The following is a 25552-nucleotide window of genomic DNA, read 5'->3' on the forward strand; positions in this document are numbered from 1 at the left end:
ACAAATCCCTGAAGGCCTCCTTCTTCAGTCGGACGGCTTCCCTGACCACCGGTGTCCACCAGGAGGTTCGAGGGTTACCGCCCCTTGAGGCACCTAAGACCTTGAGACCACAGCTCCCCACCGCGGCTTCGGCAATAGAGGCTTTGAACACCGACCACTCTGGTTCAATGTCCCCAACCTCCACAGGAATGCCCGAAAAGCTCCGCCGGAGGTGTGAGTTGAAGGCCTCCTGAACTTGGGCCTCCTCCAGATGTTCCCAGTTCACCCGAACTACACGTTTGGGCTTACCAGGTCTATCCAGAGGCTTCCCCCGCCACTCGACCCAACTCACCACCAGATGGTGATCAGTTGACAACTCCGCCCCTCTCTTTACCCGAGTGTCCAAAACATACGGCCTCAGGTCCGATGATACGATAATGAAATCGATCATGGACCTTCTGCCTAGGGTGCTCTGGTACCACGTACACTTATGAGCATCCTTATGTTCGAACATGGTGTTTGTTATGGCCAATCCATGACTAGCACAGAAGTCCAGTAACAAACCACCACTCCGGTTCAGATCAGGGGGGCCGTTCCTCCCAATCACGCCCCTCCAAGTGTCTCCATCATTGCCCACATGTGCGTTGAAGTCTCCCAGCAAGACTAAGGAGTCCCCTTCAGGAGCCCCATACAGGACTCTTTCCAGGGTCTCCAAGAAGGCCGAATACTCTGAACTGCTGTTGGGTGCATAAGCACACACAACAGTCAGAGTTTTCCCCCCCATAACCCGCAGGCGTAGGGAGGCGACCCTCTCGTCCACTGGGGTAAACTCCAACAACGAAGCACCTAACCGGGGACTTGTGAGTATCCCCACACCCGCCCGGCGCCTCACACCTTGAGCAACTCCGGAGAAGAATAGAGTCCAACCCCTATCCAGAAGTAAGGTTCCAGAGCCGACGCTGTGCGTAGAGGTGAGCCCAACCAGATCCAACTGGTACCGCTCCACCTCCCGCACAAGCTCCGGCTCCTTCCCCCCCCAGAGAGGTGACGTTCCACGTCCCCAAAGCCAGCTTCTGCCGCCCGGGTCTGGTCCGTCGAGACCCTCCGCTTTCACTGCCACCCGTCTGGCAGCGCACCCGACCCCATCGATGTTTCCCGTAGGTGGTGGGCCCGCGGGACAGAGAAGCGGAGGTGTTGCCCACGTTGCCTTTTCGGGCTGGGCCCGGCCGGGCTCCGTGGCAAGCCCGGCCACCAGACGCTCGCCGACGAGTCCTCCTTCTGGGCCTGGCTCCAGAAGGGGACCCCGGGCTTCCTCCGGGCCTCTCTGAAGAACCAGCACCTTACCGTGGTAGAGAGGTTTGTGTGCCCTGATGAACCTGGGGGCTGTGTTGTCTGGAACCTTGTGTTCCTGGTAGGGTCTCCCATGGCAAATTGGTCTCAGGCAAGGGGCCAAACTAAGATTGGTTCAAAAGACCTCATGAAAGGAAAAACAAGAAGTGAGGAAATATAATGTATTATATACAAATATAAATATGTCCGATGTTTGTATTGATTTACTACTCACACAATGAAATGACACAGTTTATTTGATGTTTGAAAAATTACTGCATTTATTTATTTGTATAATAAAACATATTGGCAATAACAAATTGTACAAAAGACTGCTCTACAGAAATCCGTCCTCATCATCAAACTACCCTACTAAACATTTCACAAGTCTTGTAACACTGTCACAACATATTTATAGAAAATGCATGGCAACAAAGACATACAACACTATCATGCATAATACCTTTTTGTTGAGGAAATGTAAACGTTATTGTAAAATGTTCTAATTTGTTATAAAGTTTGATATGAGTAGGCCTAGTCACTCGTCATGACACATTTAGCATACATTTGCTGTCCAGTGTCTTGTAAGTCCATGGGCTGGGCACCATATGGTAAAGTACACTAAAATAAACAAATCCGTTAATCAAAAATATGCAGGTACAGTGTTAAGGTGAACTTTATAAGTCTCAACATACACTTTCAAGCACACAACATGTTTCCCTTTATTTTGTGGTTCTGCACCGCCTCACAGTTGGTTTCATAAACATTTATATACTGCATAAAACTGTGAAATGTTGCACAGATGTATTTCTTTTATCACTTGAAGCTTTAAAGTTTGTTGGATGCTCAAATTCTTCAGGAAAAACTTTACAAAATAACCCAAGTTTATGGCAGGAAGGAACATCAAGCGGCAGTATGCGTCCCAGTCCACGTCATTAGGTAAGTACAGCATCTGGCTTGATGAACAGTCTGCTGTGCCAGTAGTCCGGGTTGTCAAATGAAGAGTTACTGCCAGGCTCCCCCATGCCAGCAGCACACACCTTGATGTATCCCCCGATCCCCGCACACCTGCCACTGCCCATCTCTTCAGAAACATTCCTCCCCTTCACTGGGAGGTTCTGGTAGTCTGCCTGCTCCCACCCACTGGGCAGCGCTCCAAATCTGGTCATCTCCTCATACTCCTCCACCATTTCTCCCCCAGCTGTGAGCACATCTGGCCTGGGCATGACTATACTGCTCGTATTTCCCTGAAGTGCAGGTTGTTTATTTATGTTATAATCCTCCTCTTCCTCTTCCTCCTCAAGCTCTATTTTCCACACCTCCACTGTTTGGTCGGATGCCTCTGCGGCACTCTTTGCAGATGTTTGACTCCCACGTCTCTCCCATGCTGGATCCTGTGCCTCCGTAGAATCAGATCGCCTGATATCCATGTATTCATACCTGCCTACTCCTTGGGCTGCCTCTGCGTTGTTATCCGCAGCTCTGATGCCATTATCAGAGGAAACCGTGAGCGGATGTTTCTCCGTGGAGTCTCTTTCCTCTGCAACACCTGCTTCACAATCCTCATCTACTTTTTTACTTGTCACAGCTGAGACTTGTTTCAGAGTTTCAACATGTGTTGCGTTCTCTACAGGTAATGGATTCATGAAGGTTGGTGAGGGTAAAGGTGAGGTTTTATGACAAACAGCAACAGAGGTGGCTTCTTCCGGTAAAAAGACACTGCTGTTTGAGCAGGAATGAGCACTTGACTCTTTGCTCATTATTTCATACTCCAGAGAGGGATTCACCACCACGAGAGACAGATCATTCTTGAGTCTTGAGTTTCTTCGCCCAGAATGAGACACTCTGACTGTGAGCCAGGACAGAATAAGTCAAAGAAAAAAGGTCAGGGGGAAGAAGCCTTGATTATGAATTGCTATTGATAATATTTATTTACTTTTAATACAGTCAAGCAGATAATATGATAAGTTAGCATGCTGATAGTTTACCTCTTTCAGGGGTCACAGGTGATGCAGCCAGGACATAGCCACAGTTGTCCACCTCCTCCTCTTCCTCTGCCGTCCACACCTTATAAGAGGAAGGGCTTGATGCTGTAGAGAGTTTCCTGTTCTGTCTGATGGACATACGAGGAGTTCCCCTCTCGGAGCCGAACCTGGCCCTGTGAAGTCTCCCGCTCTGTGACCCCTCCTCTCGCGGCGCTGCCTCTCTCCCTCTGAACTCTGACCTCTCCGGCAGCGTCCGCACCGAGCTCAGTCGAGACCTCTGGAGCCACAGCTGAAAGAGAAAAGCAAATAATTGATGAAGCAGCTAGTACAAATCAATAGTATTATTTTCAAATGAGACCAGTGGGACCAGAATGATACATGTAGTCTTACTTCTTGAGGCCATGACCTTATTGCAGGGCTGGGTTGTAATATTGATTTTTAGGACTATCAGCAAAGTGTAGCACTAATACTGATTGAAGAAAATGCTGTTTGAAGTTAGAGCTAAATATATCTATTACCTGCAGCTGGGAGAAGAAGCCAGGCCTTTTACTTTACTCTGTTACAAGATCAAATCATGTATTCAAAATGTATATATTAAGTTGCATGCAAAAGAATGTACTCAAAGTACAAAAAGTAAAACTACTGCATGGCCTTTTTCCGAATAATATTACTATTTTTATACTATCGGGTAGCTTTGGAATTTCACAAAGGGATCAATCACCCACAATAACACTTGATAATAATAATTTGTTAGGTTTTATTATTCATCTGAATTCAGAGTAACTAAAGCTGTCAGATACATTTAGTGAAATAAAAAATAGAAAATCTTCCCGTCACCGATCCCCTGTGCGATTACAGAGTGTGAGTGTGTGAGTGTGTGTGAGTGTGTGAGTGTGTGAGTGTGTGAGTGTGTGAGTCTGCATCACCTGACGGATGCTGTCCACAGGGCTGGGCGTCATCGGCAGGTATCCCACAGGTCCAGCCTGAGAGGTACCACTCTACAATTCAATGTAAACAAAAGTGTTAAGTGCTGGTTTCCTCTGCCTCTGATGTATTAACAACAATCCCCAAATAGTCTTAATAACTGGTGTATTTCATTACCCTGTAAGAATTAATCCGTGAACGGGACAAACTCCAGGATGGAGAGTGTTGGAGAGGAGGAGTCGTCAAACCGTCCTCCAGCCCCTCCTCGTCTTCGTCCTCCAGATCTGCATCCAGAAGCCCTCGCTCAGATTCCCTTCGATGGCTCTCTACCAAGGCAGCCTCTTCTCCTTCCAACTATACAATAACATGGAAGTAAATAGTTTAAGGTCTTAGTAAACAGCCAGTGAGACTAAGCAGTTCAAGTAATGCAGGTGACAGCCTCACCTTAATGACCAGGTATCTGGGGGGGTCTCTGGCCATGCGAGTAAAGTCACTGGCCAGCTCTTTGAAGGTCGGCCGAATGTTTTCATCAATCATCCAGCCTAAAGAAAGGAGATCATTTAAGTTATATTAAAGGTAATATACAAAAAAACATGTACTTTCTGATAGTATCAGTAGGTTTGTTAATGTTTGTTTTGCATTGAATGTGTATCAATACTTATACATGATTACTATTATTACTAATATATGTCTTACTTAATTTTGTATTTTACCAAAATTACCAAATGTTTAATTCATTTTTTGTAACCAGGTTCATTCATTGTCTTTCACAATGATAATTGAAGTTTGGCAGTGAACTGTCATGGTAATACAGTTGAATGGAAACTTGATTTATGTCTTTGTGTGTTTGAGCAAACTGGTCCCCCTCACATTTCACCATGACCATGTAGACGTCTATGGTGCAGATGTGTGGCTGTGACAGTCGTTCGCCCTTCTCCAGCAGACTCGGCACCTCCTGAGGCGGCACAGATGTGTACGGCTCCGCCCCAAATGACATCATCTCCCAAACTGTCACCCCTGTCAGGGAAGAGAGGTCACATTTAAAAGCTCCCTGCCAAAAGATTGTTTTATTGGTACATACTGTCTAACACTACACAGACTCACAGGGACACACAGCCACTTACCATAACTCCAAACATCACTTTGATGAGTGTATCTTCGAAACAAAATGCTTTCCAGTGCCATCCATTTCATGGGTGTCTGGATTAAGACACACATTGCAAAGTCAGACAGATGGCTTTGTTTACATCACCGGGGTTTAATAATTCAAATGTATGTTGAACTGAATGAGTCATTACCACCTTGGTGTCAGTGAAGACATATTTCTTGTCGTCGGGATAAAGCAGGTCTGCTACGCTGTAGTCAGAGATCTGGACCTGGTAGTCGTTCTTCAGCAGGATGTTTCGGGCAGCCAGGTTCCTGTGGACCATGCAGTGCTCCTCCAGGTAGTACATACCCTGAGATACGAACGTACATACACTATGTATAATCTGGCATCTTTATATATAACATTTAGTTGAAGTCTGAAGTCTGTAATTCTGGCTGAGCTCACTTTAGCAATCTGCACACACCAGTTGAGCAGGCGCTGGGGGTCCAGGCTGTTCTTGTGCTGCCTGATGTGCTCCAGTAAAGACCCCTGGGCACTGAACTGGGTCACCAGCTGCAGACTGGGACCCGGACAGATGCCCAGCAGCCTCACGATGTAGGGATGGTCCAGGCTGCCCATGCACAGCATATGCTACAACACATAGCAAGGTGAAAAATCACAGTTTACTTTACAGATACTTATCTTGTATCTGTATTTTTGAATGAAATGTCAAATGTATTGCTATTTCTGTAGTTATAACTTCTTTCAAGAAGCTTTCCTTCTCACATCAGTAATCTCATTGAAGGTCTGTCGGCCCGAGCTGTCCTGGATGGTTTTGATGGCCACAGGGATCTTCACTGTCTCTCCCCAAGGAGTCCAAAAACCCTAAAACACAAAACAAAAGTGGAGAAGAAGTCTCAAATGAGTCTGTGAAGCTTGATGCTGTTTCAGATTAAAACTGTGTATCTATGAGGTTCCGGTAGTGCATACAAAATCATCACAAATACATTATTTATGCTACATATATGTAGTATAAGAATTGTAAACAGAGCTGATTATCATCATCTAAGCAACATGTTATCTAAAAACCAAAATTCTCTCAAATGGAGATATTTGGTGGACATTAAAGCTGCACAATGAATGTGTTAAGTCATTGAATGTAGTAATAAAGTAATGGCACTTAAATCATTGGATAAAATGTGTGTGTGCATGGAAACAAAAACGATAATGAATACCTTGTGCACGATGCCAAAAACTCCTGAGCCAAGGGCTTTGATTTTCTTCAGCTCCGAGGGCCTCAGGATGCGAGCATGAACCTTGGTACCTTTCTCTCCAGGACCCAGAGGCTCAAAGCTCTGCCAACATACACATAACGGTTCATTTGTCTCACTCTCTGTAACAAATGCATGTAGTGAGGGCAGCTCATGAGGTTGAATGGTCTCACCTCTCCACTCTCCAGGTATCTCCTCATGGCTCTCTTGCGGCGGATGGCCAGGCCTCGGTGGTACAGCACGCCCAGGAAAAACAACACCAGGCAGAAAATCAAACCAGCCGGGACGCCTAGAGCTATGCCTGTGATCTGACCACTGGAGCAGAGAGAGATGCATAGTGGGGATACAAGCGGAACATCAGAAACAGGACTTCACATTCATATTCATTATTCACTGACTGTAGTAAAAACATGAGTGCGTGAAAAACAAATAACATCTATCAGGGTAAATGTTTTCAAATCCTAAGTAGTTTACTATAATGTCCAGTGTACTTGTTATTCATTTATATCACTTTTTTAGTTCTTGCATTTATTTTGTGCATGATTTTTAGGACAAACAACTTCTCAATGACGAGGTCAAAGGTCACAGGCATAGCTAAGCTCACTTACTGGCAGCACTCAAATGATATGAACTTTAGGAGTCATGCAACTACGAGAACAAATTGAAAGAAGCATAGGACTTCACAGATCGAATTTCACCTTGGTCTGTACGGTAGGGAGGATTAATCAGTTTTTGTATTTATATTTTCCACTTTTAGTTTTGTTTATATTCAGTATCTTTATGGTTTGTCTCATTAAAGTCTCAAATTAAACTTAAAGGTTCAGGTGTGCTGTCTGTAAAGTTATTAGTCCATGCATCACATTGCAGTGTAGTGTTTTATATGCACCAGCAGGGGGAAACACTCACCTGCTGACTGCCAGTCTGACTGCCTCTAAGCAGTCATTCAGTCCTGGGCCTGAGCATCTGTCACAGATCAAATCATTGATTTAAATGTTGTTACACAGATGGACACAATAAAATACAAACATATATTTTGAGTCCAGTCTCACCCCTGTGTGCAGTTGTGGTGACATGGTTCACAGTGACCCTCCCTGTTTGGGTATTTGAAGATCAGTCCTCTCTGCCCATCGTTCACTCCAGTGGGACAAGAGGACATGCAGTACGGCCCGTCTCGAAGTTTGGCACACGCCACACACTGGTCTGCACCCTGTCAGAGGAAAACAGGACATTGAGTCATTGAGTATTCTGACCTGAAATGAACCAAAGTATACTGTAAGTATTCTGCTTTTGTGCAGTACTTATAGATTGATTCCAACTACGATTTAGACCATACTGCATAGGATTTTTTATATATTGGGTGGAAGAGATTGATGAAAAAAAAGTCTTAATGGAAGTAATCAACAGTTTTGACAGTATGTTGTTAAGATCTGTTGCAGATTTTACATTTGGGTGGACATTGTGCCAAGGGCCTCAGAAGTCTAAAGTAGTTCAAAATCAAATAAGTTTTCCGTGATTTACATGGCCATCATTTTTTTGGCAAAACATAGCTCATCTTCTGACAGTATTTATGTTACTGCATCAAGATTTAAGGTGTGGGTTCTGAGGTGGTGAGACACAGTAAATCAAACTGAAATGAAAGGAAACATTTGATTTTGAGGGTTTGTGAGTGTGACATGTCCCTGCATCCCGAGTGGAAATTAGACCCTAGCACTCTAGTAAAGGTATAACCTTTTTTAAACCTTTAACAAAAAAAGAATGCCCCCTAAAAACACAATGAGTGGGTATAAACAATTCATATAAAGGCACTAGGCCCCAGTTTACAATCAAACAAAGTGATTACCGGTCCAGTACAGCTGTCTTTCCCCCTCTGAGGCTTACACTCAGGATGACAGGCGGCACACTCGCCATCAGATCCAGCAAATTCCCTTGGAGCTCTGGGGACACAATATAAAAAATATAGAGTCAGATTCATTACCATAACACACAATCAGTAAGAATATAAACACATAGATATATCTACTGACCCAGTGTTAAAGTTACAGCTGCCCACACACGTGCCGTCTCGACTGAAGTTCCTACAGGAGAGACACTGGTCGGGCCCCGAGCCCCAGCACCCTGAGTCTGAACACAGCGGGTCACACACATGGCCCTCTGCAACTGCACACAAAAGAATGATGTTTGGAGATTGTCTTTTTTTATGACAACAGTATAGCCTTTTTAGTATAATACTAAAGAGATTGGTATATATCAAAGTTTGTTCAGCACAAAGAATACCAAAGGATAAGATGGTTTATTTGTATTATAGGCAGGTTTACAGTGTCTCTCCTCACCACACTCTGCCAGCGGCCGGTTACTGGTGAGTTGGTTTATTCGAACTCTGCGGCCTCTGAACAGCTTGGTCCAGTTCACAGTGTGGTGGAAACAGAGGTTGTTATTCTGACTGATGTACACACTGCCGTCACTGATCTCACGGAGAGAGCGCAGGCCCAGTGAGGTAAGAGTGCGGATGCGCATCACCATCAGAGAAAAGTGCCTTTGGTGGGAGGATGGAGAAGGACAGAGACACACATACATCAGAGAGATAAAACATTGAAGTCAGCCAGGGAAATATTTGAAGTAGAGCAAATAAAAGAATTAGTCACACTGCAGCTTTGATTACAGTGTTATTGGGATCACACACACACACACACACACACACACACACACACACACACACACACACACACACACACACACACACACACACACACACACACACACACACACACACACACACACACACACACACACACACACACACACACACACACACACACACACACACACACACACACACACACACACACACACACACACACACACACACACACACACACACACACACACACACACACACACACACACACACACGAGCCATACCTGATCACAGCTGCAAAGCATGAAGAGAGGAGATGGAAGTTAGAAAGTGTTAGCACAATGCACAGGGCTCATCGTCAGGCGTTGCATAGAGAGCAGATTAAAGCAGATAGGAGGTGTAGATGTTATGTGAGAGTAGTGATGGCACATGCTTATGCAACACCCTTTACGTCTAATACAGAGAGATATCACTTTAGGCAAGAACACAAGAATAGGAATCAGACTGAGGCATTAAAAACAGTTATTTTAAGTTACATGAAATCATTGTGGCTTTTATTCCGTTAAAATAAATGCTCTTGTTGACAGATTATTAGTTGTATCAGGTTCATCTTTTGTCCTTTACCCAACTTCTGCTTGGTCATCTTCAATTTACACAACAATAAACAACAGTGTTAGTGAGTGAGCCTTACTTGAAGAGCGACCTCCCTTGAATGGTTGTGAGACTCGAGAAAACGGACAGATCATTCAGTTCGTTGGGCCACGACTGGATGTTCAGGATATCTGACAATAAAACACAGTGAAAGCATTAAAATACAAGGTCAATTAAGGTTGATATCATTGTTTTTGTCCACCAGAAGCATTTGACATGTGCTGTAATGATGTTCTGCCAGATAATTAGATGGATACATGCAATAGGCAAAGAAAACAACACAACACACATTCTGCCGTATTGTATGATCCATAACTTGTTTAGTTTACTGTATTTATCAAAAAGCAGACTGAATTTAACTGTGATTAAAATATTGTGCAGTATAAAAAATGTACATTATACTAACATTTATTTTAAACAATTGTCAACAGGGAATAATGACATATACATTTAAAACATAAAAAAGTATTATAGACATTTTAAGATAAGTAAATATATCACAATAATCGTAATAATTGTTGAGAAAGATAATTCCTTTTCTTGGTCATTTTTGTCTGCATGCATCCGAATCTAGTAATCCATTATTAACAACATCAATCATCACAGTATAAACAAACCTGTTATTTCTCTGACGGTGCGAAACACTTCCAACTGTTTGGCATCCAGGGGCGGGATGTTTTTAAAGTCATCTCTGAGAAGAATAAAAACAAGGTAAAATTAACAAGCCGCCTGTACATCACTACACTTAAAGATCCTTCAGGTAGGACAAATAGAAATTACCCAAGAATCCCTGTGACCAGGAAGTGAAGGCTGCCCTGGATCTTGGTGCAGTTAATGAAGCTGTCGATGTTGCTGGAGTCCACCGTCTGTCTGTGTTCAGCGCCAGTGCCTTCACACACTGTCGGGAGGACCAAACACTGTCATTATCTCTGAGGACTGACTATAAACTCAGAGTAGAAAGTATTTATTAAGTGTCAACCTTTTGGACAGAGTCCGCTGCAGAGCTCACACTGCTTCTGGCCTTCTCGCTCCACCTCCATCTTACCTGGAGGACAAACGCTCACACAGGAGCTGTCGTCCACCACAAAATGTGCTACACGGAGGAAGACAAAAACCCTGTTAGGATTCAGGCTTGCAATATCAGGAAGGTTAACATATAAGACAACATGTTGAGTATCAAACACTCACTGGGACACTGGGAGACACAGATGGACCCATACTGATACTTGGCATTGGGGTTGGTCTCCATTTGAAACGTCTGCTTGTTATAGATCAAAGTCTGGGGACACTGGGGCACACAGGCTCCAGAGTCGTTGAAATGACGACATGCCTACACGGGCACACACACACACACACACACACACACACACACACACACACACACACACACACACACACACACACACACACACACACACACACACACACACACACACACACACACACACACACACACACACACACACACACACACACACACACACACACACACACACACACACATGCACACACACACACACACACACACACACACACACACACACACACACACACACACACACACACACACACACACACACACACACACACACACACACACACACACACACACACACACACACACACACACACAACAGAATGAGATGTGAGACCCATTTGAGAAGAGATTGTAAGAGATTGGTAGGGGCGGTATTTGCCGTCCAAATGACAAAAGAACAAGGAAGATGAACAAAACAAACACTTAATCAGCTTAACATCATGTTTGCAATGTAAGGCACAGATGTCGCTAAAGGCCTACAAACTCACAGCTGCTAGCATGGCTGCAGACATGTTATGTTGTCAAATAAACTAAACCAGAAGTTACAAATATGGAAATATTTGTTTAATTATAATCTCCATTTGTCTTTCCATAAGCAGCTGCCTCACATATCAGATGAAACAAAAGAAGAGGGTTTTGAAAACAGGTTGCATGCACAGCTGTACGCTGATGACAAACATAAAGTGGGTGTAGCATTCAAAGTGAGCAATTGTCTGCAAGGGGATTTCCAATCTACACTATTGTACACAGTATTACTGTAACGGAAATGTGTAGATGCACGGAAAAACCAGACTGGTTCGTTCCATAGTTTGTAATTGTAAAGTCCTTTTAAAAAGTGTGAATATAACAGTCAAATAAAAGGAGTGAAGGAGTTTGGGGAAAAGGCTTCTTTTTGACTGAAGAATAAAAGACCTACAGAGTATAGACTGCCTTTCTCTTCATGTGATCAAAGATGGAGTACTCACAAAACAGTCCATGTCCAGAGGGCCTTTACATCCCGCTGCACACTCTATGTGACAGCAATCCCTGGGGCTCGTCCCAAAACAGCGGCCATTACACTGCGGAGCGCACACCGTCTTAGTCACTGAGACACACAGGAAAGACGGGGTGAACAGAGGTCAGCAATGTGTGTGTGTGTGTGTGTGTGTGTGTGTGTGTGTGTGTGTGTGTGTGTGTGTATGTGTGGCCTAGCATTACTATACTTGTGGGGACCTAAATCTGTTTACACAGTCACGTGTGGGGACTCGCCTCCCTTATGGGGACAAATTGGAGGTCCCCATGAGGGGAATCATTAATTTTAGGGTGAAGACTTGGTTAGGTTTAGGATTAGGGTTAGGGTAAGGTTAAGGGTTAGGGTTAGGGTTAGGCATGTGTTGGTTATGGTTAAGGTTAGGATAAGTCTCCAGGAAATGCATGTAAGTCAATGTAATGTCCTCTGAAGTGATGTATACATGGTATGTGTGTGTGTGTGTGTGTGTGTGTGTGTGTGTGTGTGTGTGTGTGTGTGTGTGTGTGTGTGTGTGTGTGTGTGTGTGTGTGTGTGTGTGTGTGTGTGTGTGTGTGTGTGTGTGTGTGTGTGCAGAGAAAGAATGAGGGGCACTCACAGATCTGACACTGGTCCTTATTTGGCCCCCAGCAGTAATCTCCACAAGCTTTGTGGCAGGGGCCTGACATAGAGGGAAAGAGAGGCATTATGTAAGAAAGAGAGCAACTAGAGATTATTTGGGGACGTGTGTAATAGGACTATTCTAACACCGACCTCTCTCTCCATTGAACTGGATTTCAATAGGAGCACTGTTGTCCCTAATGATATCTTGCCAGAAGATCCAGGGGCCATAACTCAGGTATTTGTTGTTGATAATCTGCACGCCTCCCTCCAGAATCTCTGTGAAGAAATGGTGAGACATTATGCTCAAAGAGAGAGCAGACAGGATATGTTAAGCAGACACTTCAGATAACGAACATGTTACACACTCCATGCTTCTGTTTAATCTCTAAACCCTCTTTTACCTGTCAGATTTGCGAGTCCTAGCTGCCGCAGGCCGTTGGAGCCGTCCTTGGGATAGTTAAAGAAGACAGAGAGGGCAAAGCGTCTCTCGTAAAGGCTGTTTCCTCTGATGACCCGAAGTTGGCCAAGAGGAATCTCTTGAAAATGGTTCATAGCAATAAGGACGTAGCCAGTCACCTCTCGGATTGTCTGGAGGGGAAAAAGAAGAGCACACTTAAACACCTTCTACATTTAAATCAGGAGAAAGAAAAAGGCAGAGAGGATGTTTACCTTGAGGTAGGAAAAGTCCCAGTTACTCTCAATCTGAGTGATCTCCAGGTTTCCCATGATGATCTCACAGCCATCATATCGTTCCTTAATCAGATTGTACTGAATCTCCTGAGAACCTGTGGAGCTCAGTCCGTTCTGCGTACCTGAACACACCACTGACATACAAGACACACACATATTACTCTAAGTTTGACAAAACCAAGGAACACTCAAAGGGTGGTTCAGGGGCAGACTAAGAGAACTGTATGTGTCACTTTTACTTTACGATGTTTAAGGACTCTTTGCATGTTAAGCCTGTTTGCTACATATCCAATTTAGAAGAATAGAATTGGAGGGATGAAACCCTCTTTAATGGTCACACATGCAGAGCACACAGCACACACAGTGAAATGTGTCCTCTGCTTTTAACCCATCCTAGTACCAGGAGTCTAGTACTAGGAGCAGTGGCCGGGGAGCAATGGGAGTGAGGGGGGATGTCTGATGCCTTGCTCAAGGGCACCACGGCAGGGCAGGAGGTGAACTGGGACCTCTCCAAGTAGAAGTCCACACTCCATATTTAGGTCTGGTTGGGGACTTCAACCGGCAACCCTACAGCTCACAGTCCAAGCCCCTACTGACTGAGCCACTGCCACTGCCAAATAATCAGCTGTGATATAATTTACTTTATTAAATTATTAAATGTCAAACTTTGCCCTTGTATTTTCACATGTATTTTCCTGTCTGAGTTCCATTCGTCTCTGTAATGCTTGATATAATTTAGCAGACAATTAAAGCTTTTTTCATTGTGTGTCATCAAGTGCGTATTTGGTCACAGTTACACGGCCATTGCAACATGATGCACTGCAATAACATGTGTGTGGTTTGGACAAAGAATAACATAGACTGTGATGCATTGCTTGATTAAAGCAACATTTAAGAGTTGAATCGGCTGCTTTAAGTGGTGAAGGAGCTAAAATATACAAAAACATGTGTATGGTACTTTAAAGATGAACCAATGATGAGTGTTTGAGAAGTGGCGTTATTCGGTTTCTGCTGTATTTATGGGCGTGGTGAGTTTAGTCTGATATTGTGTAAGTGCTGCTGTGTTGGCTGGAGAGCTCGATGTGAAGCACAGTAAAACAGGCAGGCTGAATCCCTGGTACGCGAAGCAGGCCCGGGGCTGATGGAGTGGATGGAGGGTCGAGGCAGAGGGGCTTCCTCAGACAAAGTTCCTCATTGTGATAAAGCTATAAATGTGGACTGTGTGTCCCAATGACTGAAGAGTGGTGCAGTGACAGTGGCTCTGTGTGTGTGCATGTGCGTATTTATGTGTGAGTGTGTCTGCTTTGCTGAGATCATACCCACAGACAATGGGCCTGTGTGAGTAGGACTTTCTGGCAGAGGGAAGGGAAATATCGTGGACGGAATGAGACATGCACACCATCTCGTACTCATCAACAAAAACTGCGGCACTGGCCCTTGTGTACAGAGATAAGACACCTGCTCGTCAACACAAGACACGTTTCCTGTCTTTGTTGAGAATATGCAACGGTGTAAAGCAACACTTAAAACATGTATAACCTGTGAACTGGTTTGTGTGTGATTTATGGAAAAGTGCAAGTTGACCGATGACTGTATAGCAATGTTCATAGTTATTCATTAATGCATGGGGCTGAATATAATAGACACAGTTTATCTAAGAGTTTCATTATAATTCAGACTGTTGACACAATTACAACTCAATTAGGGTGTTTAACTTTTAGAAGAAAAATAAAATCATCTGAAGATTTCACAAATGAACATGATCAGGATCCATTGTCCTCGGTAGATTTTTACAACTGGGGTCATTGAAGCCATGAAGGCTATTTGGTGTCCACTGCTGCCAGTCATCACTAGCAGCATATAAAGTGGTGACATATCGCTGCCTTAAGACTGAGCCTTGATGAGAGCCCATAACAGTACAAAAGCTCTCGACCAGGAGAGCACAGTGAGTGCTGTGTGAGGATGGACAAGGGAAAGCAGAGTTGAGGGTTTAGAAAATATAGACCCCTTAACCTCTGATAAATGTAGATTACATCCTCAATTAATGATTTGATCCTTTTCTATTCTAGTCTATTCTCTATCAGTTATCTTTTGTCCTATGCTATTCCACAAAATACAGACTATAACAGAAGCTGTGACCTTTAAAGGCAGCCAAATGCAAAACCAAGTAGCCATTCAAGCAAGACAAACAAAACATCTTTTTTTTTTAAAGTGAATTATCAAAACAGGCTTCACACGTTTTCTGATAAGGAATGATAAATCCCCCTACCTTCATGAGTCTGGGATGATCCTGTTTCTAGCCTCCATGATAATGACACACACACAAGTATGACTCCCCATGAGATCATCTTGTCGATGTTGAGCCTATTTAGTTAGATTGTATCACATCACACAGATGTAGGTAGTCCTCCAGGTAGCCAATGTTGTGTAGGAAAGTGTGGATGTAAAGAAAAATAAAATGTTCAGGGCTCCCTCTCTGAAAAAATCCAATATCATTAAATCAAAATGAAGCAGAAATGCAACTCCTTCTTTAAAACGTCGCACAAAACATCAGTAATAAGACCAGATAAATCGCGCCAATTGCAAAACTGAAAACAACGAACAAGTGGCAGTTTATTTTGACGCTCGGCCCCCCCTCCCCTAGAGGCACATGTGATGCCAGGAGCCCTATAGATTGACCAATCAGAGGTTGGTCCGTCGTTTTTTTAATAAAATGTTGCATTTAGCATCAAACCGGCTAACATCCTCTTAGATTAAAGCAGAATATGTATAAAGAGATTGTTTTTGTTCCCCTCAACAAATAATGTACCTCACAACGAACACATTAGGAAAATATAAAGCTGAAAAACACTTCAATCCATGCACTTTTACTTACGCCAAAATGACTGCATTTGTGCATACACTAATGATGATATGCAGATTATTATATGGCAAAGAAATGCGTGTGATAAACTTTTGCATGTGCATCCATGTGAACAACGTGGACCCTATATGTCCCTTTATGTGCAGTTATTTTGGTTTCATGTTGTCAGCTGCTGTGTGGAAGCATGTGCTGGGGTCTCCCAGTAGCACCCAGTGCAGTGAGTGGCTGCACTGTTTCCCCTGTAAAGAGCACTATTGTCCCCACAGCGCTGTCAACTGGTTAATCACTTCTTTGATGCGTATGGAGCGGCCTGTCACAATGGGCCACATTGTCAGATGGTCAAGTGACTTCTGAACCCTAAACAAGAAAATGCTTAATTTGAGAAAATGGTCTCAAAGCAGACGAGATTCCTGAACATGGAGCAGCAAGTGAAAAGTGGACGACTCACTAATGGATAGATCACCAGTAACTGATTCCGACACATGTACTGTTAATCAGATTTTGTATGAGAAACAGATAGAAGAACAGTTGCTGTTTGTTAGGAAGTATCGGGAATTCAAAACATATTCAATTGTAATTATTAACTGTTTTCAATGAAAATGTGATTGTAATGTTGATCTCTTGATCCATCTGATATGTTCTTAAAGCCACTATATACAAAAACATGATGATTAATTACTGTAGCATGGTTTCAATTAACAGTAATGATCTGTGCATCAGCCTGTAATATTAAATGACATTTAAAGCTGTTCTCCACAATCAATTTCTGTCCAGCAGGGGGAGACAGAGACAGAGGATTCAGAGCTCAGATATCAGATCTGCCTCAGGGCCAGGAGGAGGACTGTTTGCACCTACAATGATGGTTTTACATAAATATTCTTTGACCCATACCAATACATATTTTATTAAAATCAACTGAGACTCGTGCAGTTGCCTCTGTAATGATGCAAAACATTTCTCAGTATGTTAGAAAACATTTTCACAACTTCATTCAATTAAATAACATCTGTGTGATTCTTCCATTCTTCCATACTTAAAAAGAATAAAGTGAAAATATCAGTGGGAATTAACAGATAAGTGCTCAGGGATTATTTTTCACATTCTCTATTGTCAGGGCAAGAAAAGTGGCTTCAATAAAGGCCTCCATGGTTTCTGCAGTCAAGCAGTTTTGCGTCGCCACCATGGTGTCCCCTTCAGTGTCCCCCTCAGTGTCAGCCTTGGTGGCCCTGTCCCTTCCAATGTGGGCTGTTGGGGGGACTGCTGTGGCCTTTTGCAGAAACCACTCCCTTCAGAGATTGATGAATTGATTGTGGGGCTGCTGCCAGTGTGTCTGTGCCCTGGGTGAAGGCGTCCCGGTTACGGGTGGGAATCCCAGCTATGGCATCCGCCCTGGGGCTACTATTGTGGCCATCCTGCAGGGGGCCCTGGGGGCTGGTGGCCCCGGGAGCAGCTCTGACCCACATACTGCTGTCACACCCCTGGAGACACAGCGGCAGTCTCCCCTACATGGCTCTCGGATTGGCCCAGACTAAATGACTCTGTGTGGAGCGCTGCAATTCCAAAGGGAAAGTACCTGATTGTGCCAAACTTCTTTTGATGGCAGCAGTTAGGAAAGGCCAAAAGAGAAAGATGATAAAGATACATGTTCCTCCCACCTCTTTACCAGGCTCTTTTCAAGACTGTGGCCCCCAGGACATATTCAACAATCGAGTTTTTCGATTTATTTGTAAGAATGTTTCTCCGGTTATTCTTTGATAAACAGACACAAATAATTATTTTGGAGTATTTTTTTGTATCAAAGCAAATGTGTAAGGGATAATTAAATTCAGTTTGATTCACAGTGGGGAAAAGGCTGAGATCTATAGTTAAATAAGCATCATCTCATAATGTCTTCACGGAGGAGACAATTAACAACAAGGGAACAATGAGTAAGGCAAAGCAAATGTGTGTTTCATATTTTTATTGATTGATCCACATAGTGCCAGAAATCATTAAATCATTCAAATGTCAAATTCTGACATACAAACCGGTTATCAAAGAGAAAATAAAAACTCATTTTTCACACCAAACTGAACGTAATGCACATCACACACGCAAGCTGCTGTCAGTTATACATATCTGCCAACACACTGACCCCGAATCTATATGTGTATCAACAACACTTTCAATTTGACCGCAAATACCATGGTTTACTCTTCTTGTTACATAAACCTATATACAGTCGCGCTGACATCGAAAACCATGCTTTTGCATATTAGAAGTTTGTTTGGTAAACTTTACACTAAATCCATAACATTTATCAGTACAGCATTGTTCCAACCAGCAGCATTAATTAAGACAAATATAGTCTGAGGAAAGAGGCTATTATAATTCACTTTTATTACAGATCTTGTACAGTATTAATATGCCTTATGATGCAGTATTACGATTATCCTCTCATATTTTTTCAAATCATGGGGTTTGTGAAAACACGCCAAAAGACAACTGTATGAGCTAGAAAGCTAATCAGGAAACAACACAAAATCAACACTTGCCTTTTGGTTCAAAATAAATGAATACTCCATTCAAACAGACATTACATTTTGTACAACAATAATGCATCTAGAGATATTTTGTGCAACATAATACACAGAATCACTAGAAACACAACATTTCACGCCAATCAGCTATGAATAAATCAGGATGACAAGCAACATGAGTTCTGTTGACGGATATATTGCAGCTGCTCGCACAAACTGATTTAACAAATAAACATTCGTAAACAATGTAAGCTGTCTGATATTGCTAATCACATGCTCTGCTGCATCACTCTCAACAGGCCAATAGCAGTGTTTTTTCTCCCTAAGCCACAGAGCTGTTACGATGTGCCTGTTCTGTCATCTGTATCAGTTCAGCTATCACACCTCGCTGACGCCAGACAAATTGTTTAACCCTTATTTAGCCAGGCACGTCAACTCAAAGTAAATCTGTATTTACAGCAGCGGCCTGCAGTAGTTCACAGCTTTCACAAGCCCACAAACCAGTACTGGGGTCTTCTCCATCTCCATGCAGACTGGGAAGTAACATACAGTGATACCAGGGCTTCTTTTTTCACTAGCTGCCTTAGCAGTAAATGCATATTGCAATAAAGGGAGAGAAACCACACGATGCACTTAGAAAATCAAAACAAATGTAGGAATAAATACATAAAAACATTTCAACAAAAGTATAAATAGTTTAAGAATTTCCAGTTTGTCATCATCAAGTATTGTTTCGAATAAAATAAATAAAAAGAATAAATATATTTGCATATAATTATTTTACAGCACAAAATGAGCTCTGAAGCGCATAGGTTTGTGGCAAAACAGAAGTATGGACAAAAAGACAATTTTACATTTATTAGAGCCTGTCTGAGTAAGATGTTTTAAACAATGTTATTCTGAGATAGTAGTAATAGTAGTAGTTCCACTTATACTGTTATGACATTCTTTATAATTTACATAGGTTTAGTGTATCAGATGGGTGCTTTATGAGTCTATATCGTCATTATTCAGAAAAAGTTCAAACGTGATGGAGGTCAAAGAGTCTGCAGAGTAGGGGAATGTATATGCTTTTACAATAACAAATGTACGTATTCAGCATGTAAGTCATTTAGGTCAACACCATCGGTTTGTTATCCTTAAGAAAATGTTCACTCCAGATCCAAACAATTGAAATTAATTATAATAAAAGAAGTGAAACAAGTATTTTGGGGGTAGAAAGCCATTGAGAGTCACCCCCCTGGGGGCTTTTCAGCACAGCCTCTCCATGTAAACTCAATGGATCCACTTAATCCCTAACCTGGGAATGGCACCCAGGCTCTTCCCCACTCCACTGACCTGATACCTCACTTTTTGTTTTTCAGCTGATTGGCCAGCCAGTCCAGGCCCTCGTACAGACCGTCTCCACTGGTGGCGCAGGTGGCCTGGATGTACCAGTTGCGATGGCGTAGGGAGTGTAGACCCAGCTTATCTGTGATCTCTGCAGCATTCATTGCATTAGGCAGGTCCTATAAGGGAATCCCATCAGGTGGGTCAATCAGGAGGTTTGAGTCGGTATAAATGTGCAGAAAGAATTGAATGCAGATGAGGGGAATCGATGGAGGCTATACCTGTTTGTTGGCAAAGATAAGAAGAACAGCATCCCGCAGCTCGTCCTCAGCCAGCATCCTCATCAGTTCCTCCCGAGCTTCGTTTACACGCTCACGGTCATTGCTGTCCACCACAAAGATCAAACCTGCAGGGACAAATAAGTGTATTTTTAAGGGTTAAATACATTAAAAAGTTATACTGTGCCAGTATTACTTTCCCCCCATGGTTTAACAATATGCTGACGTCATATTGCTTAACCAATTTTTTTTATTGCCAAAGCTTTCAACACAACTAAGCTGATAATAATTTGAAACAGTTGGAGGCTGTATTGATCTAAAACATTAGTCAGTTATGCCCAGAGTTGCTGGGGGGGGGGGGGGGGGGGAGTGTGCGATGCAGGATTTGCCACAGGACTCTTAGCTCCAACATGGCCGACTCGTGCATCACCGGAGATGCTGCTGGTCTGGCTCACCCTGGGTGTTCTGGAAGTAGTGTCTCCACAGGGGACGGATCTTGTCCTGGCCACCCACATCCCACACGGTGAAGCTGATGTTCTTGTACTCCACCGTCTCTACATTGAAACCTGAGTGAAAAGCAATAATCAAATGAGTTGCATAAGCGCAGTGACAGGTGGATCCGTAATAATCTTTTCCCACGCACCGATTGTGGGGATGGTGGTAACAATCTCCCCCAGCTTCAGCTTGTAAAGGATGGTGGTTTTTCCAGCAGCGTCCAGCCCCACCATGAGAATCCGCATCTCCTTCTTGCCTATCAGGCTCTTCAACAGGTTGCCAAAGAGATTCCCCATGATGACCGACGGCTCTCACCTCAACTGCAACAGAACTGTAAACACAGGTAACGGAAGAGACCTCTTTCCATATATAGCGATAAAACAAACCTGTGGACCACATATAGAAAGCAAAAGATGCGGTTAGACACGGTAGCTCTTCAAAAGCAACTCTCAACATTAACACCTCATAAAAGTAAAAGCAAACTTCACACCTCGTCAGGCAGCTGATCAAACTTAAAAGCTGTTGCATTTTTTACAGCTAGCAAGGAAAAGCAACCGCCATGTTGGATCTCTGTTATGTGGATCAGCTTTCATGTGGTGCAGAGTAACCACCTTTAAAGCTGTCAATTGAATGAATGCCAGTGTAACAATCAATTGATATTACATTAAATAAAACATAACCTCAGGTTGAGAGAACATGTAATGCAAACAGCCTACAGCTTTGTGAGTGTTTGAGTGTGTATGTCATTGTGAGCGTCTTATGTGTCTGACTAACTCCTGATTAGGTAACAGATGGGAGATTATGGGATGCAATGTTGTCAACTTGGTATTATGCACTCTGTTACAATGTTTACTTTGTTTTATTACTAATGGATACAAATGATGTATATTACATTGATATAACCATTTATATTATGCTGCATTGAGAATACCAGTTTATTTTAGGGAATTCTCCTTCACATTCCCTTGAAAGTTATATATATATTGTGTTTTTTTTACAACATTAAGGATGTATGTCAATAAAGAAACACACAACACAGAAGCTTGAATTAGTCCATGCTGTCTTGGTATGGCTCCTTTAACTGGCCACCTGTCAACTTGGGCTAATATTTTCCACCTGAGTGGCAATTTGTATGTGCTTAAGTGATATACCAAGAGTACAGAAATGCACACAAAGCCAAATGTGATGCTGAAAGAGGATCACTATTTCCCTGTATAAAGACGTTATTTTTATGATAATAATCTAGTTTAGTATCCATTCATTTATATCAATCGTATAGGCTTTACTGTAGCTGCTAGCACAGCCTGTTACAGCTGCAGTGCCCGCACAGCCTGTCATCATAACGCAAGAGGCTGATGCTGCAGTCCAAGCAGGCGATGAATTTGAATGACACATTTCCTACATAAAGCGTAAAACGATAAATATTCGAGCTAAGGTTAGATAGCGACAATATTACGTGTTCAGTTCTGAAAAAATAAATGTCTCTGGGTCAATTTGTTTGACCCACAGTAGGCTACTGTCACGACAAGGCAGCACATCAGTCGGCCTAATGTCGTCGATTAGCGGTGGTTATTTTATCGTAAAGCGTTACAAGGCGTTTAAACAGCAAAACAACGCTGCGGTTATCTTTATTACTTAGTATACATCTTGGAGCATTTTCACCATTTGCATCTCATTCACACTTACCCGTCCACGGCAGGCAGGCTACCAGCTGGATTCATGCAGAGGAGAGGACTCGAAGAAAATCTCGAGATGATAAGAGGATGTGAAGTGTTGTATTCTCGCGATAGTTGAACGTCAAGATCACCTCTCACGTTTGCCATGACTTGTTAAAAGCCAGGAGGAATTGCTGGAGGGCAACAGTAATTTAAATGTCTCTTTATAAAACATGAATATTTTTGTGTAACATCAGCATCGACCTGCTTTGAGATTTTACGAGCTTCAGGTTTAATAGTGCCCAGCTTTAATTTGAACACAATATTCTTTATGATATACACATTGCATTTATTACATTTTATTTGTGTGGTGTTACAGCAGGCCAACAACAAAACCAATATGAAATGTTACACGGAATCTGCAGCCAAACATGCTTAAATAATTAAAACAGGAATAATCTTAATGAATAAGTAAATGGCTTACTGTAATAGGATGTCAAGTGAAACTTCCTGGCCTGTTTCTGTCAATGAGGTGACAGGAAGCAACAAAACACTGAATAAATATCGCAGATTACTTAGGCTACTAATTGTGTCATAGTATCATATATCAGAAGGTGATACTGAACATGTATAAAGTGGTGAAATAAATGTACAAAAAACAACTGTGAATCTACTCCACTACAACTAAAAGATGCAGCATTCAAAACTTTACAAAAGTATTTAAACATTACCATACTTAAAGTATTAAAAGTCAAAGTACATTTTATGCAGTAAAATACTCCCTGTCTGTGTTTGACTATTATATACGATGCTTTTGGATAAATTCCCATTTTAATATTTAAGGTTGTGCTAATTTCAAAATAAATAAATAACATAATTACAGATGTCAGCTTTGTAACAATGCTTTTTCAATTTGATCCAATAAAGTTTTAAAATACTTTATTCAGCTTAAGATATAAGATAATATTCTTACCCTAAATGTGCTTAGTTACATTCATAATTGCATTGATGTGGTTTTACAGGTGGCAGTGCGTGTCAAAGTCAGGAAGAAACCTCCCTCCAGAAGGTGTGGGTTTAACTCATTACCTTGAGAAAAAAAAACCTATAGTGTGATTAAATGACACGCTGGATCCCAGCCCTAAAACCATAGGTGACTCCAACATTTATCCCCCTCTTCCTCTCTGTTGTGTGTCAGTCAGCGGTCCAGTGATAGATGTGTTTATCAACTCAGTGGTGAAGGCAGAGGAATAAAGAGGGGAGCAGATGTTTTCAGCTGCAGACCAGATTATGGGGTGGAGTGGATGGTGGGGGAGCCTGGCGAGTTTGTGCGCGGGGAGTTTTGAGAGGGTTACAGGGGGGTTACAGTGTGGCAGAGAGCTATGACTTAAAGGAGCCTTTCCTCTGAAGTGTCTGCCAGCGTGCACCCCAGCAAACACAATCACAAGTCTCGTTGGTTCTGCTCGCTGAACTAATGAGGGCCTGCTCGTTGAGGGCAGGGGCTTTGATGTTCTGGGTAGCTGGCTCCTTGTGTTTTCTCTCCCGCTCTCCCTGTCCCACATCAAAAAATGAAAGGGGAGTTGAGAAGCAGATGTTTTGAGGCATGTATTTATACAGAGTACACTTTATTCACCCCTTCACCATACCCCATTTGTCCTTTGCTTCTGCATCTCCGCCGCACGTACAGCGAGGATCTATCTCCCCATCTTTATATCCAACTAAACACACTAAATCGCCTTACTTTATACATATAATCATCCTGTCAATCAAAGTGGGTCACTTTTATCTCTCCTAACTTCCTCTCTCGGCCTTCCTCTCTTTAATTTCAACCCAGTCTGGTTGTCATTACTCGGGGGGCAGTCAATGTGTTGCTATGCATGCGTCTATGTCTGCAGCGATGAGGGGGAGAATGGGAACGAGAGGAAAAAGAACGCACAGAGGGAGCGAGAAACCAATCCCAGGCTGTCCACCAACCTCTGTCTCACACATGCGAGAAACAGTGACAGGAAATTCCCTTTCGCAGCAGCTCCAGGGTGAAATGATAAAGGAATGAAGAAATGCAAACCAGAAATCTTTTCCCTTATCATTCCATACGAGTTGCTGTCTCTTTTTTATTCCCTCACTAAATACCAAACAGACAAAACAGTTGATTCAGCCACTGGCTCCACCATTCCTCAGGAGCTGAGGGAGGTTTACAGGAATCCATACAAACAACACTTGAATGACATTAAATCTTATTGTGTCACATAAAATATTGAGTTTGGATCATCCAAGATATCTAGGAATGCTGCCATCGTTAATTAAGTCAGGTGTTGACATGGGAATTTTGCTAAATCTGCAGCATCTCGGGTCACCAGGGTTCTGTCTGACAGTTCATAAATGTGCATGTTTTTGATTGTGCATCAGTGCCAGTATTCCTACATGTAAGTGTCTTTGCATAAACAAATGCACGTGTTTATGTGCCTGTGTTTACATTTGTGTAGTCTGTCTCCCAGGTAACCATGACACAGCATCCCACGTGGTTTAGAGAGTCCCTTGGTTGGCCATGAACTCTGGGACAGATGATCCCCTCAGATGCTCGCACAGCAGATACTGGTATAATCAGCCCCACTCTCTGCTGGCTTGATGCTTCTCTCCAGTAATACAAGTCATACTTTAAGGAAACAATATCCTGCAGCCATAAAAAGTCCTTCTCTCAGCATGAAGTGGCCATAAAAAAAGCTCTCACCTCCCAAATCTGTAGTGCGTAGAACTTTCCCCCCCATTTACACAGCAACAGACACACACACTCAATACACACTTCCTTCAGCATCAGTTCAAGACTAAAGAAATCTCTCACTTTGACATGTACTACATGTGGGAAGAATGTAAGGAGTACTCGGACTGATGAAATTGACAAAAGAAAGCACATAATAAGAAGCGCTCTGTCATCACTTCA

At 42.8% G+C, this 25552-nt stretch overlaps 2 protein-coding genes across 4 annotated transcripts; both read right to left on the minus strand.

Annotated features, from left to right (window-relative positions):
* Positions 1-1619: 1619 nt before the first annotated feature.
* Positions 1620-16048, minus strand: erbb3b (erb-b2 receptor tyrosine kinase 3b). 2 transcript variants are annotated; one of them, XM_034086129.1, is made up of 28 exons: positions 15748-16048; positions 13458-13612; positions 13190-13376; positions 12939-13064; positions 12784-12846; positions 12145-12263; positions 11050-11191; positions 10841-10954; positions 10642-10759; positions 10479-10552; positions 9902-9992; positions 8906-9108; positions 8600-8732; positions 8416-8509; positions 7625-7782; positions 7482-7538; positions 6749-6890; positions 6540-6659; positions 6091-6189; positions 5770-5955; positions 5519-5674; positions 5342-5417; positions 5088-5234; positions 4662-4759; positions 4395-4571; positions 4220-4291; positions 3297-3582; positions 1620-3157 (listed from the first exon to the last, which is right to left on the minus strand). In XM_034086129.1, exons 1-28 carry the CDS (start codon positions 15824-15826, stop codon positions 2244-2246), a joined length of 4386 nt encoding a protein of 1461 aa, XP_033942020.1. In that variant the 5' UTR covers positions 15827-16048; the 3' UTR covers positions 1620-2243. The 2 variants fall into 2 exon arrangements, with proteins under 2 accessions (XP_033942020.1, XP_071059883.1); XM_071203782.1 differs by lacking the exon at positions 6540-6659.
* Positions 16049-18286: 2238 nt separating this feature from the next.
* arf3a (ADP-ribosylation factor 3a) lies at positions 18287-22738 on the minus strand. Of its 2 annotated transcripts, none has more exons than XM_034087533.2 (5): positions 22649-22738; positions 21111-21293; positions 20923-21033; positions 20471-20595; positions 18287-20368 (listed from the first exon to the last, which is right to left on the minus strand). In XM_034087533.2, exons 2-5 carry the CDS (start codon positions 21256-21258, stop codon positions 20207-20209), a joined length of 546 nt encoding a protein of 181 aa, XP_033943424.1. In that variant the 5' UTR covers positions 21259-21293; positions 22649-22738; the 3' UTR covers positions 18287-20206. The 2 variants fall into 2 exon arrangements, with proteins under 2 accessions (XP_033943424.1, XP_033943423.1); XM_034087532.2 differs by having other exon boundaries at positions 21111-21348; positions 22649-22714.
* Between the last annotated feature and the right edge of the window lie 2814 nt (positions 22739-25552).

The sequence above is a fragment of the Pseudochaenichthys georgianus genome, chromosome 7 (assembly GCF_902827115.2).
Source record: "Pseudochaenichthys georgianus chromosome 7, fPseGeo1.2, whole genome shotgun sequence".
In the NCBI taxonomy this organism is placed as follows: domain Eukaryota; kingdom Metazoa; phylum Chordata; class Actinopteri; order Perciformes; family Channichthyidae; genus Pseudochaenichthys; species Pseudochaenichthys georgianus.

Coding starts and splice junctions, on each gene's coding strand:
- arf3a (XM_034087533.2), bottom strand. CDS start 21,258: ATGGGGAATCTCTTTGGCAACCTGTTGAAGAGCCTGATAGGCAAGAAG. Junction 21,034..21,110: donor TACCACCATCCCCACAATCG/GTGCGTGGGAAA, acceptor CTTTTCACTCAG/GTTTCAATGTAGAGACGGTG. Junction 20,596..20,922: donor CTACTTCCAGAACACCCAGG/GTGAGCCAGACC, acceptor TTGTCCCTGCAG/GTTTGATCTTTGTGGTGGAC.
- erbb3b (XM_034086129.1), bottom strand. CDS start 15,826: ATGATCTCATGGGGAGTCATACTTGTGTGTGTGTCATTATCATGGAGG. Junction 11,192..12,144: donor CTCTGGACATGGACTGTTTT/GTGAGTACTCCA, acceptor GTGCCCGTGTAG/GCATGTCGTCATTTCAACGA. Junction 9,109..9,901: donor CAAGGGAGGTCGCTCTTCAA/GTAAGGCTCACT, acceptor CTCCCACCAAAG/GCACTTTTCTCTGATGGTGA.